The sequence below is a fragment of the Lygodium microphyllum genome, chromosome 17 (assembly GCF_053477565.2).
Source record: "Lygodium microphyllum isolate KBCC chromosome 17, Lygodium_microphyllum_v1.1.10, whole genome shotgun sequence".
Lineage (NCBI taxonomy): Eukaryota > Viridiplantae > Streptophyta > Polypodiopsida > Schizaeales > Lygodiaceae > Lygodium > Lygodium microphyllum.
In genome coordinates, this window is record NC_141151.1 from 20,330,450 (window position 1) to 20,348,035 (window position 17,586).

Below are 17,586 nucleotides of genomic sequence, written 5' to 3' on the forward strand. Positions count from 1 at the left end.
ACACACATACACGTTCTCTCTCTCTCTCTCTCTCTCTCTCTCAAATACACACATACACGTACTCATTATTTCTCCTCACTTACTCTCGATTTTTTCTCAAAACATCCACACAATCCTATGTTTTCCCTTTCAAAACACACACACACACACAAAGATAGACACAAACAAAGTGCATGTGTATCTAGATATTTAGGTGTAAATACACAAGCACATATGCATATACATGCATACATACATAGACCACATGCACACACTCTCGACATCTCATGTGCTAGCATTAGATGCTAGCCTCCTCTTTGCCTTAGCTACATCAATGATCTACATCACAATTTTGGGGATACAAAGAAACGACTTAAGGTAGGGAGTGTGTGCATCAATGTATTCATACTTGTCACATTACATTGCTAGAACCTTGATTCTTTCCCCCCAAAATCCTAGCCCAATAACCTAAACCCTAATTCCTACTATCCCTCTTGGCTTTAAAAACTATCCCCCAAACCTAATTCCATATTTTAAAGTCCTAATACTATCCCTCAAACCTAATCCTAATCCAATTACCTCATCCTCTAAACATAATGCCATGCCCAAAACCCTAATTAATGTGTCATACCCAATACCCTTATTTTACATCCTCTCTTGAACCCCCACCCAAAAATAATAAATCTTACCCTATTGCTCATGAGAAAGATAAACAAGTACATGAACACACATACATACATGTGCACATGCCTACGAGTGCGCACACACACACACACACACACAATATACACACTCCAATATTAAGTCTTAGCCCTTCGGCACCCAATGACATCACCAATTCACCACCTCCCCAAACTAAACCCTCATGCCCAGACCTTCACTAACTCATCACCATAAACACTAATTCCACACCTAAACCAAGTTTAATCCCACTCAACCACATTCTCCCCCAAGAGCATGCCTGCAAGCGCACACACACACACATACACACAACCTCCAATATTAAGTCTTAGCCCTTTGGTACCCAATAACATCACTAATTTACCACCTCCCCATACTAAACCCTCAAGCCCAAACCTTAACTCATCACCATAAACACTCTAGTTCTACATCCGATTAACTTATCACCATAAACACTAATTCTACACCTAACCCTAGTTTAATCCCACTCAACCACATTCTCCCCTCCCCCCCCCCCCCCCCCCCCCCAAAAAATGAAAACCCTAATCATGTCTCCTCAACTATTTAGAGCATGTAAGTGTATGATACACGTTCATGTTGTTACAAGCAAAGAGCAGCCTCCTTGGTTCAAATTTGCTATTGACATGGAGTTGCAAACGTTTCCTGTGGTTTTCTGGTACCGTGTACATATGACGTTCGTACAGAGATGGTTGATCTCTTATTAATGAAGAGTACCTTAACAAACCTGTTTCTATTAATCCGCAAAGTAGGCATAGGCACCAATTCAACCCTCGGACAGATTCCAGAACTCGAGGTTAAGACTATCTACCAGAACAGCTCTTTCTGAGACTACGAAAATGTAGCAACTGATGCCCTTCTTCATACAAGAGGCATAGGCAAGTACACGAGAGAATATGAATGTATGGAACATTCTAAGGAGGTAGCCGATTCTAGCATTGTGTTAGTTATGTATAACCAGCCATGACTGGAGAAAACACGCAAAAATGTGGTATCAACTTGGGCTGACTGAAATTCCTGGCTGTGGTGTTATGCAGTTGAACCTGGTGCGCATCTCCTGACAAAGACGAAGTAAAATAGCACTATTCACAATATCAGCCCCTAAATGTTATGCAGACAGCATATCACATGGCTAGGCTGCCTTGGCACACACCCCCTTTTCAGTTAAGTCTAATGAGTTCCATAGCCTGGATTGTGCTTCCAGAACAGCCAGCATGAAATCACTGTGTCCAAAGCTGAGTCTGTAGCCTCGAACTTGGTGTGCACTGTTGTTTCTCAAGCGCCGCTGTTTCTTCAGAGCTTCCCGCCTCCGATCAAGATCTGCCATTCTGCGACAACAAGACTGTATAAGCAGAAATTCCCACAGATGTAAGAAAAATCGACCGTCTGCCAATAAGAGACAAACAACAGCGGAACACTTAGTACATTCCATATTGAACCAGCAGCTTAAACAAGAATGACTGCGAGAAACAGACCTAACAAGTCAGTTCATTACAGAGTGTCACATTACAAAGTTTAAACTTCAATGACGTAGAAATGGAGACCTTACAATTATTCCCTAATAATAACCAAGAACAAAAATTAACATTCCCACAAGCATGGTTACAGAACTAGGCTATGCAATAGCTTAACACTAGCGGGCTCTATTGATTTATTCAGATCATGGCCAATACACACACAATTTAAGCTAATCTATTACACATTCGGACCATGACCAATCCTGTTACTGTAAACCAAATTTTAGCATTCAAACACTCCTATATATATGCTTTGATTATAAAGCGAACTAGAGAACTGTTCAAAGGCGATCTTTGAGCAGAAGGAGCATGGGTACATTGAAGTGAACTGATAGACGTGTCAAGTACAGCACAAAAGTACAGATCCGTCTCATATCAATCTTTGTGCAGAGGGAGCACGCGTTCACTGATACCACGCGCATCATCACATACAGTGAAGTGAACTGATAGAAGTGTCAAATGCAGCATATTTTCAGGCAAGCATCCCGTGCCAGCAAGAAATGAGAAAGAACTGATAGGAGTGACATGCAGCACGGTTTCTAAATGTCCATCCCATGACAGACAGGAATGCGTGTGTAACATCCACTTACACCTCATTCTTGATTTTCATCGTCATTCTGTGCAGTAAACAGATTTGAAAGGAGGGCCAAATGCAGTATGGAAACCACATATTGATGCTGTATGAATTTCTGTGCAGGGGAAGATGTAAATTTTCCACATCTCTCCAGTTTGGATCTATATGCTGGTTGCCTAACAGTTTCATAATAAACATCATCGTGAGGATACTGAAAAGCGTCAGCCTGTCTGAACTTGCTCGTGGATGCAGAAGAAGCAAATCTCTTTAACGAAGTAAAGAAGACGAGATTTTTTTTCCAACTACCGAACTATGCAAGAAGACAGAGGCTATTCTAAATTATAACAAGAGAGCTTACTCTTTAGCAACAGCAAACCTCGGCCAATCTTGCGGAGCTTGCAGGGCGGTCTGATCAGCCCCAGCGAACATTAGAGAGTGGCCGCAGTTCCCCTCTCTGGATAAAATGGCAGATCAAACCGTCAGTGGCTTAAAGGTAGGAGGCCGGCAGCAGAAACTTCCACAAAACACAAGGATCAAACCTTTGAAGATCTGTTGAGGAGATCGCATCAGAGCAGGGGGGAATGCACATGGACGAGGAGAAGGACTCCGAAGCCAAAACTGCTCTGTCATCAGGGTCAGCCGATCGCATCCGGGGTGGCTGGAGGTGCGATGATCGCTTTCGAGCGCAGGCCTGAGATCAGAGAGCAAGCACGCGGGCACACAGTCAGAAAAAAAAACCAGAAAAGGGAGATCAGCAGCATACCTTGCGGTCCCAACCAATGGAAGAAGAAATTGCAGACATGGATCAGAGAGGAGAGGAGAAATTTTGGCGCCTACCTGAGGCATAATTTGGATGCCGGAGAGACAGAGAGGGAGGCCGCTACAGCTGGTCATGCTGATGAAGTCTTTTCTTCTGTTTCTGTCGAAGAAAGGGAGCTGCTGCGGCCTGCGATCGGGAAAAGCGCCAAAACAATATAGGAGAGGAGGGCCGGCCCGGGAGTTGGGGGGGGAGGCGGGGGCGTAGTTCTTTTCTTGATTCGCACGAGAGAGAGAGAGAGAGAGAGAGAGAGAATGTGGTGTGTGTGTGTGTGCGCGCGCGTGCATGCGTGCGTGTGAGGAGCGACGTGGGGCGAATAAAATGCCAGGGGATTGCTGATCTGCTGCTGCTGCTTCTGTTTCTTTGTTGCTATATTATAATTTATATATTTAGTTGCTAAAAGAAAGTGGAGCGTGCTTCTGTTGCTTTGTTGCTATATTATAATTTATATATTTAGTTGCTTCAAGAAAGTGGAGCGTTAAAAGGTGATGATAATTAACAAATAAGAGTAAAACCGTTCCTTCTCTCAGGGGTCTCCCCTCTCCCATTCTCACACTTGCTTCCAACTAGTTCCGGCATTGTTTAGGAGCCCATAATCTGAAACGTGCATGTTGATTTATGAGGAATGAATAATGATTGTTAGAGCATAAAAAGGTTTGTTGGCCAGTAAAAAATTTTACATGAACGAAGCTCGGAGTGACCCCTCGGACAATGCTTTCAGTGATGGCATTCACAGTCCAGTGGCAAACCCCAAGCCCAACGAGTTCACAGCTTGGCTGCAAACTTGGGCCTAGTGGAGACAAGTCCTCTATTGCCCACATCTAGGAATCCTACTTGTTGATAAAAAGCCAACACACCTTACTCAACCTCCCACCCAAAGCAACATCTACAGGGCAAGTTCATACCAGCTTGAAGTTCTAGTTGTGCTTCCCAACTTCAATCTAAAATCACATATCCCAACAATAGACATTGAATTAAGAAGAGTAAGAAAAATATTCCATTGTTGCACAAAAATTCCTTGAAAATAAGCATTGAGCTTCATCTCCTCTCTCATTTTTAGGGAACTTCTCTTAGGAGCAAGGCAAGGCGATAAATACAAAGGCATAACTCTCTCTCTCTCTCTCTCTCTCTCTCTCTCTTTCTCTCTCTCATATTGGGCTTTTGATTGGCACCTATGGAGTGGATGGGCAGGATCCCTACCTAAACTTGAGGCAAGTCAAAACAAAATAGTGGTTTGGAATGATACCTACCTAGGCTAGAACACGCACCTGCTAGTGTTACATCTCCATAAGCTCATTACCTTTGGGTCCACTTTACTGTACTACTACTTAATGAAAGGAGGACCTAAGGATAGTATTGATCCATTGCATGCTATGATTCGTAGGTTTATGGATGGATGATTAAAGAAGTTACATAGCATAGCAACATCTTCTTTTCATATCTCAGCTTTTGAGCTTAAAGGAAATAGATCACTTCGTATACCACAATTAAGTTTTGGGTGCCATCTTGAGCTCATTTCCGATATTCTAAGTAGCACTATCAAGCTTCAAGAGTGACATCAATGTGGTTGACATGATCAAAAGCACCATGTCAACCAATTTGATCAAACCTTCAACTAGGCTTGGTGGGTGAATCAATGTGGTTGACATGATCAAAAGCCCCATGTCAACCAATTTGATCAAACCTTCAACTAGGCTTGGTGGGTGAATCAAGTGGCAAATCCCACACCTCATGTGCATCTCAAAGAGATAGTTCATCTTTAATCCTCCCAATCCTATTCATCCACCATCAATAAGACATATTCTTCTCATCGTCATTTCAAGCCTCTCTCGAACTTTTTTTATTTGGCATTGTTTGTGTAACATGAGAATTTTAACAAAGTGGGACTCATGATTGATCCATTTCCCTTCTATCAATAATTTTAACTATCGTGATTGGTGTTAAGCAATTCTTAGCTCATGCCATGTTGTCATCTCATATTCTAAGTAATTAATGAGTTTAACGAGCCTTTCTTTGATGGTATCCCATGTCTTTTTGCCTCAAGCAAAAACAAGCAAGAAAATCAATGGTTAATAAGAATGTATATTCCCTACTTGCAGAGGGAAATGAGGAATTCCAATACCTCTATGGTGACACACAACATGACTAATGCACATGGAAGATTGAATTACATATCTTGGAATTCAAGAGGATCATTCTCAAGCTCGAGAAGAAATGCATGCAAGGGGCTTGTCTATAGAAGGAGGCCAAACATAGTGGCACTACAAGAAATCAAGCTAAGCATGGAAGATATAGACCTTATTGAAATATCGAGATATCACCTCTTTATAGTTACTAAAGATCGGGGCCAAGGAAGGACTCTAATGGCTATCAAAGATGAGCTAAAGCCTACACTTCTATGGTTGAAAGTGGAAGGGGCAGTTGTGGCCACCCAAGTTATGGTGGGAGGTACCATCATACATGTCTACTCAATCTATGCTCATCATGCTTCCATGAAGAGGGCATGCTTGTGGGAGAAGCTAGGCATGAAGCTGTTGAGAGAGAGAGAGAGAGAGAGAGAGAGAGAGAGAGAGAGAGAGAGAGAGAGAGAGAGAGAGAGAGAGAGAGAGAGAGAGAGAGTGAGAGAGTGAGTGAGTGACATAGTGTGGAGCCATCAATAGAGAGGGTAGAGAACCCTCGTTGTATCTCATTATTCCATACTACTTAGTGTAACATGCACTAACTTAGTCACACACAACAAATGGGAGAGATAGGTCACTACTAGCCATACTAACTAACTATGGTTGAGTCAGTAGCTCACCTATTATATCATACATGATGGTAATGGATAACAATTGTATAACTAATTTACAGCTATACTAAAGAGTCGGTAGAGCTTGATTCTCAACACTCCCCCTCAAGCTCAAGAAGGACATTGTACTCCAAGGAGCTCTCTAAAGCAATTGAACTTATCATTGCCTAATGACTTGGTAAAGATATCAACTCCTTAGTCTTGAGTTTTGACATGCAGGAGATCTATCTTCCGTGCAAATACCATCTCCCATATGAAATGATAGTGTACCTCAATGTATTTTATTCTAGCATGATATACAGGATTTGTAGCTAGAAGTACATTGTTTATATTGTCATAATGCAATGTGATTGGAGCATCTATTTTCATACCCAAATCTGTCAATAACTTCCGCAACCAAGCAATCTCACAAGCTACTAATGCAGCACCTCTATACTTTACCTCTGTACTAGAGAGTGCAACTATTAGTTTCTTCTTGCTACTCCAACTGATCATACCACTACCAAGGCTGAAAGCATATCCACTAGTAGACCTTCTTTCATATGGACAACCTGCCCAATCTACATCAATATACCCCATGAGCTTTAAGTGTTTATCACTCTCATAGAAGAGTCCATAGTCTACAGTAGCCTTGACGTAATGTATAATTCTTCTCACTACATCCAAGTGAGGTTTTCTAGGCTTCTACATGAACTGACTAATAAGTCCAGTTGAGTAGGTGAGATTATACCTAGTAATGGTAAGGTAGATGAAACTTCCTACCATCTACCTATACATAGTAATATCTAAAATTTCAGCTCCAATGTTAACATCTAGCTTAGTATTTTGATCCAATGGAGTATCCAAAGATTTACAGTTTGCCATACCATATTTCTTCAACATATCAACCGCATATTGCAATTGCATCAACCAAAGTCCATGAGCTAAATTCACAATCTCAATGTCTAGAAAGAACTTTAGCTCTCCCAAGCCCTTCATATCAAATTCAGTTTTCAACATGACCATAACATTCTATACCTCAATGTTATCATCCCTTGTAATGATTTGATTATCTACATAGATGACTAGTACCACAATACTTGCATCTGTTTTCTTAATAAATAGACTACGATCGGCCTTTCTAATTGTAAATCCAAGGCTCTGCAAGAAAGTACAAATCCATGCATACCAGGCTCTTGGATCTTGTTTCAGCCCATAAAGTGCCTTTTTCAGTTTGCATACATAGTGGGATACTGAGGGTGCACATACCCTTTCGACTAATCCATGAACACCTCTTCTACCAAGTCTCCATTCAAACATGAATTCTTAACATCCATTTGGTGCAATTTCTCGCCCTTTGTTGCAGCTAATGCAATGATTTTTTTGATGGTTCCATTTTGGCAATGGGAATGAATGCCTCTTCATAATCTAGGCCATACTATTGTGCATATTCTTTTGCCACTAGCTTGGCTGTATACTTTTCAATGGCACCATCTGACTTACACTTAATCTAATAGACCCATTCAAGGCGTATTGACTTCTTCTGACTTACACTTAATTTAATAGACCCATTCAAGGCGTATTGACTTCTTACTATCAGTTGGTGCTACTAATTCCCAAGTCTGACTTTTAGCTAGTGCATTCATCTCCTCATTCATTGACTTACACCAATTTTTGTCTATGACAACTTCACTAAATGTAGTAGGCTCTTTGTGTTCTATGACTTTTGTCATATATGCATAATGCTTTGCCAAAAATCCACTATATGTAAGCATGTCAACATGGTATCTCACCCTTTGTGACCTTGTAAATTGAGGTGGACTGCTTGAATCCTCTCTCTCATGAGGTGATACATATCTATTCTACTTAACTCTGAGAGTATAAACGGATGGAATTCCAAATTTACTATCCAAGCTTTCAATTGAGTCATATCCTAAAGTCAACATCCTAGGAGCATTATCAAAAACTTTCTCTTTGCCTTTGCCTTGTGCTTCGTTTCTCCCCCTCACTGACATAGCACTATTAGTGGATGGTGATACATGGTTGTGTAACCTACCAATCCAAGGAGAAACATTCGGAGATGCATCACCTATAGATCTAGACATAGTAGTATTATGCTAAGGAATAGTAGTAGATACATAATCTAAAGACTAATCATTGAGGACAACAATAGAGGAACTATAGCACAAAGCCAACTCATCAAAGATGACATCTCTGGTGATCACAGTTTGCTATGTAAATGGATCAAAGCATTTGTAAGCTTTATGCTCCTGAGCATAGCCAATAAACACACATTTTGTGCCTTGGGATCCAACTTTTTTGTCTTCTCATCTAGAATGTATACATATGCAATGTAGCCAAAGAATTTTAGATGGCTAATATCCATCTTATATCCATAAAATTTCTGATAAGGTATCATGTCATAAATCTCTACAATGGGAGTGTGATTCATCATACGCATGGCCGTCATTATTACTTTAGCCCAACAATAAAGTGGCATGTGCTTCTCATTTAGCATCGCTCTAGTAGTCTCCATAAGAATCCAAATTTTCCTTTCTGCCACTCCATTCTGTTATGGAGTGTAACTACAAGTAATCTATCTGTGAATACCATTCTTTGCCAATAATCTATCAAACTCATTGGAGACATACTCACCTCCACTATCAGATCTCAAATAAGAGATAGAACAATCAAATTCATTCTCAAATTGCCGCTTAAAATATTTAAAGATAGCAAATACTTCATCATTTTGCTTCGAGATATACACCCATGTACATCTACTGAAATAATCTATGAATGTGACATAATATTGAGATTCACCAAGAGAATCGTCCCCAAACATCTAAATAAACCAATTGCAGTGGTGTTTTGAACACGATTCATTAATGGAAACCCAGATTGCTTTTGCCAAACTGACATGCATGGCAAACATGACCTAAATCCAAGTAGACAAACTTTGGCAAGCCTATAACCAATTGCTTCTTTTGCATAGTATGCATCCTTTGGACATTGACATGTCCAATGCACTCATGCCAGATCTCAAGATCTCTAATTGTACCCTGTCCATGTGCAAGCATAGCTAATTTTAGCTACTAGCATCCAAGGTGAACATATGACTATGTCTTTCGCCTCTAGCCATCAGCTTACAACCATTTCCAAACTCCTCAATAAAGCAACCATCTTTATTGAACTAAACTTGCAGATTTTGCTCTACCATTCGCCCAAGTAATAGTAGATTCTTAGTAATGGAAGGAACATGCAAGATATAATGTAAATTCTTCTTCTGACCATCAAGTATAACCAAGCGAACTACACCCTTATGCTCAATGTTATGTTGTGTATTGTCACCTATACCAACATAACCATGCTTGTCTTACTGACTTTTGAGAGTGGATTGAGTTCTATGGGTGAGTGAGTTCAAACCATGAGCCCCACATCTCCCAAGGCATATAAATATATTTGTTTGCTTTTAATTTTATGCACTCTCAACCAATATTGCTAGGTTTAAAAGCCTCATGAGTGTGACTTAGTGAAGGCATGTCAAAGCAATTATCACAACAATTGTTTATAAGTTTTCCTAACCAATATATTAAAAGACTCAGCAAGTGGCATATCTACAATAAATGGGTGTAAATAGTGTGTACATTTAAGTCACATGGTGTAAAGGATTTGTTTATATGAATGTGTGTGCCAATAACATGTGTTTATATGAACGTGTTTATATAAATTCATCATGCTATTTTCCCTTTCTCAAATGTGTGTGTGTGTGTGTGTGTGTGTGTGTGTGTGTGTGTGTGTGTGTGTGTGTGTGTGTGTGTGTGTGTGTGTGTGTGTGTGTGTGTGTGTGTGTGTGTGTGTGTGTGTGTGTGTGTGTGTGTGTGTGTGTGTGTGTGTGTGTGTGTGTGTGTGTGTGTGTGTGTGTGTGTGTGTGTGTGTGTGTGTGTGTGTGTGTGTGTGTGTGTGTGTGTGAGAGAGAGAGAGAGAGAGAGAGAGAGAGAGAGAGAGAGAGAGAGAGAGAGAGAGAGAGAGAGAGAGAGAGAGAGAGAGAGAGAGAGAGAGAGAGAGAGAGAGAGAGAGAGAGAGAGAGAGAGAGAGAGAGAGAGAGGGTGTGTGTGTCATTAAGTTTGAAGCCTAAGTACCATGCATTCACTCACCAATATGTTAGGTTGTTGTTTAGTGCCATGTTTTTAATCACATCTTTTTCTTCCTTTCGTTGCTTACAAAAGAAAGAGAAAAAGTGAACAAAATGTGCACATATATGAATACATTTGTATTGCCTTGGTATTGTTACATATCATAGTTTAGGAATATTGGATAAGCTATGTGGCATGATTTGCTAAGTCTATATTGTATGATTATATATTTAGCTATTTTTAATTGACCTTCATATTAGTTTACATTATATTACTAGTGTTTTCTTAATTGACCTTAATATTAGTCTAAATTGTGGTAGCAATGTTCGATGGGCCAAATGGAATCATAGCAAACTGGATTGCAATTCCTTTGATAAACACTTAACAAGAGAAAACCCAAGCAATTCTCTAGGCAAACATATTTCTACTCATCTCTAGCATTGGGTCCTAGCATGTTTGAGGATGTAACCCCAATTTGGATGTGGTATCCTTGTCTAGCATTGGGTCCTAGGGTGCTTGATGATGTAACCCCAACTTGGATGTGGTATCCTTGTCTAGTATTTAATAAGTGGGCTTCTCCTCACACAACCTAGTCATGGGGTTGAAGCTAATTATGTGGGCTCCATCTTGCTCTACATTCAAGCTCAACACTAGGTAGCTTGCATGCATGCACCAAAAGGTGAAATTGTGTTACAAGAAGCAATACTTGGCCATGTCTTCTCCTCCTCTTCAACTTCTTCTATTTCAACACTTTCTTCTTATGATGTTTGTATGTTGAAGTTGAAGGGATCCAACTCCTAAAGTTGACATGGCCTCTTGGATCTAGTTGAGGACAAAGGATTGATTCATCCATGGGTGAAGAAGATTTGTTTGTAATCTTTCTAGTGACATGGGAGATAAAGAAGACTCATTTGTAAGCTTTCTAGTGACAAAGGAGTTGATACCTCAATGGGAGAAAAGGAAGACTCATTTGTAAGCTTCTTAGTGACATGTGAGATATATCTCATGTGAGAGAGCACCAAGTTGTAATTGGCTTTGTCTCTAAATGCAAGAAAAAAGCAAGATAATACAATGACATTTTTCTCCAATAGCCAGATTCCATCCTCCATTCAAAGCTATGGTTGCTACAACTTTAGTTATACTTGGCCATATAAATTGGTTGGTTTACATGTCCTCCTTCTAACTCTACTTTATATGTGAATTCTTTATGGCATTATTTCCATCATATTGAAGATAAGAAGAGAGTTATGTTACCATATTTTGATAGTGATGTGTACGAATGCACTTAAGACCCATCGAGGCAGTGTTTTTTCTCACTAGGAGGTTTCTTCAAACATCTTTGTATACATGCCCATCCACTTTAGGGAAAATTTTGTCTTGTAAATATTCTACATAAGTACTTCTCAATATATGTTGTGTTTTGTGCTTTCAAGCTTCTTCTTCTCAAAGTTGTGCATGTTCATTAATGCAACCCTAAATCTAACATTGGTAGTAAACTAGCCTCCACTTCTTGGATAGAATTGTCAATGCCCTTTGCTTTGTCTCCTCCATTTGGGATGAGATTTGATGAGCATTTGCAATTTGACTAATACTACACAAGAATTTGTGGAGCTTAAAATCATAATAATTTTTTTCTAGTCTATTTCAGGCCCATTTTCACAATTACCAGTATTGCACAAGTTATTTTGTCCTTTTGTGTAGAATTTTCAAAAGTGTTTAGTTTTGCAAGTAATGCCTTGTATAGTCTACTACTTGTGTTTGTTATACTATGTGTGTTGGTTTTGTGCAAATGTTTCTTTATATATGCAACTTTGCATCAAGTGCAGTCAATCTTCGTGGTCTGACAATAATGATGTGTTCCATATGTTAGCTATTGAGGACATGTTGGATAGAACCAATGATGCACTATGGTCTCATGTGAAGTATCATGTATTGGTTGCAAAATGATTGTGATACATTGTGTAGGGAATTGATGTGCATCTTGTTTTAGCTATAGAGCTACAAGTGCAATAAAAACATTTTGTTGAGGATGTTGTAGGCTACAGTTCCACTTCAATCAATGCTAAAGCATCACTCCCTATTGTTGTGAGAGTGTTCATTAGGATGGTATAGATATACATGCTCATGCCTTGATTGTATTATCTACTAAATGTACAATGACCCAACACATTTGCTCATTCAATTCAACTAAAGATTTTTGGAATATACTTTCACATCTATATCTAGGAAGAAATAAGTCCCATATTGCTTATCCACATAAGCAATTAGAGCATGAACACATGGATGAAGGTGACCATATGGACAAATTTTTTATAAAGATCAAAGATCTTAAGGAGCAATTAGTTGCGACATGTGAGATCTTGCTAGACATCTCATTTATGTGGATTATTCTTAATGGTCTGTTTGATTCTTATCAAAGTTTTGTATTTAATCTTTATTTGATGAACACTTTGTCATTGGAGGAGTTGGTTTCTATCTTGGTACAAGAAGATTAATCTCAGAACCATTATGCATGCTCCATATTGAGCTTTTGTGGTTAGTTAGAAAGGTAAATAAAAAATAATACTTGTACAAAGAAGGCTAAGAAGGATGAGAAAAAGACTAGGAGTAAATGATTTTGTAGTTATTATAAGATAGGAGATGGTATCATTAAGGGCTGTCCTACACTGGCTATGAAAGAGACTAAGAAGAAATCATGTCATTAAGGGCTGTCCTAAATTGGCTATGAACGAGACTAAGAAGAGAGAGGCTAGTATAGTTATTGCAAATATATCTCCTTCTAACCTACAAATGTTGTATAGGATACATAATGGAGATTTGGTGGGCAATGCCTTTTTGATCCTTTACTATGTGATATTTGCATGTTTAGGATTTGGATGTGAGATATAGTAATATCATTATGCATATCACTTTGTAATGTAGTTTGTTCACTTCCCTTGAGCATACTACTAAGCATACTACTCTTAAATGCACCAATAACTCCTCTTATTTTGTTAAGGAGTTGATAAAATTGTGTTGAATGCTATTGATGATAGTATCTTCACATTTTAGTATGCTTTGGATGTATCAAAGATAAGAAAGCAATTGCTATCAATTTTTGCACACTTGCCAAGATTGGCTTGATTGTGATATTTGTGAATGACAAATGAATTATTCACGATCTCTTCATATAGTAATACAAAGCATTTTTTTGCTATATTATGGGTTGTACAAACTCAACCATTATGAAAAATGTGTGGAAGATATAACATGTCTAGTTGCAATTTTGGGGATGCAAAATTGGCATGCACATTTTGGCCATCCAAAATTTGCTAATTTGTTATATTTGCAAAAACCCAACATGGTGTCTTCATTGCCTACTTGAGGAAACTATAAATCATATTTGTGAGGGTCGAAAAATGTAGGATGCTCTCGTTTTGAAAGATGGTTTAGAGAGCTATTTGCAAACTATACATTGTACAATATTGTATTCATGGCCTAATGCAATTATCTTCTTTCGGCAATCATATATATTTCATGAATTTTATTGACGATTCATGGATATATCATTTGGAAAACCTAAGTTTGGCCATTACATATACTTTGTGAATTTTATTGATGATTCATGGACAAATCCTTTGGAAAACCTAAGCGGGAAGTATTTTTGTGCTACAATTTGATAAGATCTAAAATGGGCATTTTGTTTCAAGGGAGGGAGTATATGTGTAATGAGTTAGCATAGGAGAGAATAGTAATGCCATATCCAACTCAAAAAAATGATGTAGCTCTGAGAGAAAGAATAACTTTCTCATGGACATGGTATGATGTATGATCAAACATCAAGCTTTGTCACATGGTTTCCACCTTAATACTACCATCGTGTACACATATTATATTGTAAATATGTGTTCCATCAAATTATTGAACTATATCAATCCATATGAAGCTTGGCATGGCAAAAGCCATCTGCTTCTCGCTTACATGTTTTTAATTGGCTAGCTCATGCATTACTACTTGTGTAACATTGCAAAGTATTGCATAACAAGGTTGCAAAAAATATCTTTGTTGATTACAATTGTGAAAGCAAAGGTTACAATTTATAGCATCCACAAGTTAAGCATATTTTGGTCAATTGTGATGTTGCCTTTATGGAAGATATTATGCAACCTTTACTTTCATGAACCAAGGAGCTAGATGTACAATCATAAATATATGTGACACTTTGTTGTCTCATTTTAATGGCTGCCTATCAAATATAGGACCAAATGGATTAGTTTTGGTCCATGTAAGTTTGTAATGAGTCCATAGATTGGTTTGATTTTGATGCATATGTAAATGATGCCCTAGTTGATGAGAGAGCATCATTTAAGGAGTCTAGGACTATGGCAAAATGGCTAGTGTAAACATTATGTGAATAGTGAATTGGATCCACCTTTGTCTAATCATATTCGTTTTGGCTCTCATAACTAGTTGATCTAGCCAGTGTTGCTGGCTAGACCTGCTAACTACGTGTTGTGCAGTTTGCGAACTTGCAAAGCTCATGAAGCTTCCCCTCATTCACTCTGTGCTTTTGTGAGCAAAGGGAAGCGGCCATACTATCATAGGCTCCTTCCCTTTGCTCACAAAAGAAAAAAGTGTGTGCTTTGCATGCAAAATATGAGGCACTTCGTGCTAATGTGTAAAATATTAGGAATTCTTTCCTTTGATGGAAAAATATGTAGGGATGGCCTCAAATCATTCTTCACATACATACTTTGACTTATATGTGCATAGTAATGTTGTGTGTGTGTGTGTTGGGGGGGGGGGGGGGGGGGGGAGGGACTAAGCACAAGACATCTTTGTCCATGGAGAAACTTTATTAGTATTTGTTAGAATAGAATTGAAATTATATTATATTTTAGCCTCATCATAAGCTTTGGAAGTAGAATCCATACTAACCATAACTATAATTAAGATGCTTCTTTATGAACCACATAAATGCCACATCTCACACGTGAAAGCTTAGAATACTAAGTATTGATTTTTCATATAAAATTTTATTGATATAAGTTACAATTGGATGTTTAAATGATAAAATGTGCTTATTCAACAAATTCAATGTGTTCACCTAGATCAATTAGCTTGGCAAACGTTGAGGTATTGTGTTGAGAAATGGAATGGAGATTGTTAATGGGAAATGAAAGGAGTATTGGTGTGTACCAATGTCAAACTATGACGGTCAATGTTGATTGATGGAGATGTCATCCAACAATTTTGCCTATCACTACTTTCTTCCAACTACAAATCACAATCCACATAATTGACATGAGGTAGGAGAGATTGCTAAGAAGTGGAAGAGAGAGATGGTTTGAAGTGGGAAAGATGATTGGAACTAGAGGCGACCATTGTTTTGCACGCACTCACGCGCGCACACACACACACACACACAATATAAACTAGAGAAGGGAAGATTAGTTTAAATCCTTCAAATGCTTACTATTACTGATATTGAAAACCACAAAGTGCATTAAAAGCCGCTCTCTCTCTCTCTCTCTCATGTAGTAACACTTAGGATATTTTAGAGCATGTAGTATGTGACAACTATCATGTAATAACACACACACACACACACACACACTCTCTCTCTCTCTCTCTCTCTCTCTCTCTCTCTCTCTCTCTCTCTCTCTCTCTCTCTCTCTCTCTCTCTCGCTTTGATGTAATGACACAGGTTTGGGAGTGAGTAGTATGTGACAACTATCTATATACAATTAAAAGCTTCAATATAGAGTTCTTGATGTGCTATTACTTCAATATAAATCCACAAAAGAAAAGTTGTAAGCGCAAGGGGATGAACCCCGGATACACTCATTGAATGTGCCTACCAAAGAGTTTAGTTGAAAAAAAAAATCATTGAAATATTTTTAAGACATGGATTATTTCCATGTAACAAAGATCATCCTAAAACTACTTTGCACGCACGCACACACACACACACACACACACACACACACACACACACACACACACACACACACACACACACACACACACACACACACACACACACACACACACACACACACACACACACACACACACACACACACACACACACACACACACACACACACACACACACACACACACACACACACACACACACACACACACACACACACACACACACACACACAAGCGCGCGCGCGCACGCACACGCACACACGCACACGCACGCACGCACGCACGCAAGGTTACACATTACTTTTATAAAAAGATCATTTGAAATAATGGATATAAAATTTAGTTTCTAGTTTGAAATTAGAATCATTAAAACTTAAGCCTAGAGGTTAGAAAACATGATGAAAGATTGAATCTTAGCATGTAAAGAAATACATTGTGCAAACCTATGTTAAGACTTGCATACTCCAAAGTAGAAGACATTAAAAAATATATCTAAACTCATAGAAGAAATTTATGTTAACAAAATATGGGAAAACAAAGTCAAGCTTTTATTTGTTAAGAACATGAAGCTTGAAGTTAGGAAGAAATTAATACCACATTTTCCACCTAAATGGATGAGATTAGGATCTCCTCTCACATTATCTTCAAGGGTTTGTCCACACCTAATTGTAGCACCCAGTTTCCTGCATAGGGCCAAGCTTCCCTCAACCCCTACCATAGTTAGTCCTCCATCTCTATCCGTTGCACATAGCTACCTCTCTCTCTCTCTCTCTCTCTCTCTCTCTCTCTCTCTCTCTCTCTCTCTCTCTCTCTCTCTCTCTCTCTCTCTCTCTCTCTCTCTCTCTCTCTCTCTCTCTCTCTCTCTCTCTCTCTCTCTCTCAATTCTCAATTACTCCTCTTTGTGATAAAGTTTATAAACCAATGCATAATTTCTAGATTCTTGGTAAAGTGGTAAACTATGGCTTGTGCAAGACCCCTCCAAGACTATTAGAATTGAGAGAGTGGTCATTTATAAATAGCACATTTTCCAAAATAATAAGTTGTTAGGAGTATTTTCATCCTTTTACCTTTTAGGTAGGAGATGTTTGATGCTTCTAATGAGTGAACCATCCCAAATGAGGGGGTTTAATGAGTCTTTAGGTAACATGCAAGAAGATTGAACCACCCCAAAGGAGCGA

At 38.8% G+C, this 17,586-nt stretch overlaps 1 protein-coding gene across 2 annotated transcripts; it reads right to left on the reverse strand.

The window, feature by feature from the left end:
• Positions 1-1,396: 1,396 nt before the first annotated feature.
• Positions 1,397-3,918, reverse strand: LOC148021656 (uncharacterized). 2 transcript variants are annotated; one of them, XM_087697132.1, is made up of 4 exons: positions 3,607-3,907; positions 3,309-3,460; positions 3,128-3,223; positions 1,397-2,006 (listed from the first exon to the last, which is right to left on the reverse strand). In XM_087697132.1, the coding sequence occupies exons 1-4, from the start codon at positions 3,871-3,873 to the stop codon at positions 1,811-1,813; spliced, it is 711 nt and encodes a 236-aa protein (XP_087553258.1). In that variant the 5' UTR covers positions 3,874-3,907; the 3' UTR covers positions 1,397-1,810. The 2 variants fall into 2 exon arrangements, with proteins under 2 accessions (XP_087553258.1, XP_087553259.1); XM_087697133.1 differs by having other exon boundaries at positions 1,841-2,064; positions 3,607-3,918.
• Between the last annotated feature and the right edge of the window lie 13,668 nt (positions 3,919-17,586).

What these genes read in the sequence shown, in the direction of transcription:
- LOC148021656 (XM_087697132.1), bottom strand. Translation starts at nt 3,873, where the DNA reads ATGCACGCGCGCGCACACACACACACACCACATTCTCTCTCTCTCTCT. An exon ending in TCCTCAACAGATCTTCAAAG is followed by an intron (nt 3,224 to 3,308) that starts GTTTGATCCTTG and finishes CATTTTATCCAG; the next exon opens with AGAGGGGAACTGCGGCCACT. An exon ending in AGGTTTGCTGTTGCTAAAGA is followed by an intron (nt 2,007 to 3,127) that starts GTAAGCTCTCTT and finishes TTGTTGTCGCAG; the next exon opens with AATGGCAGATCTTGATCGGA.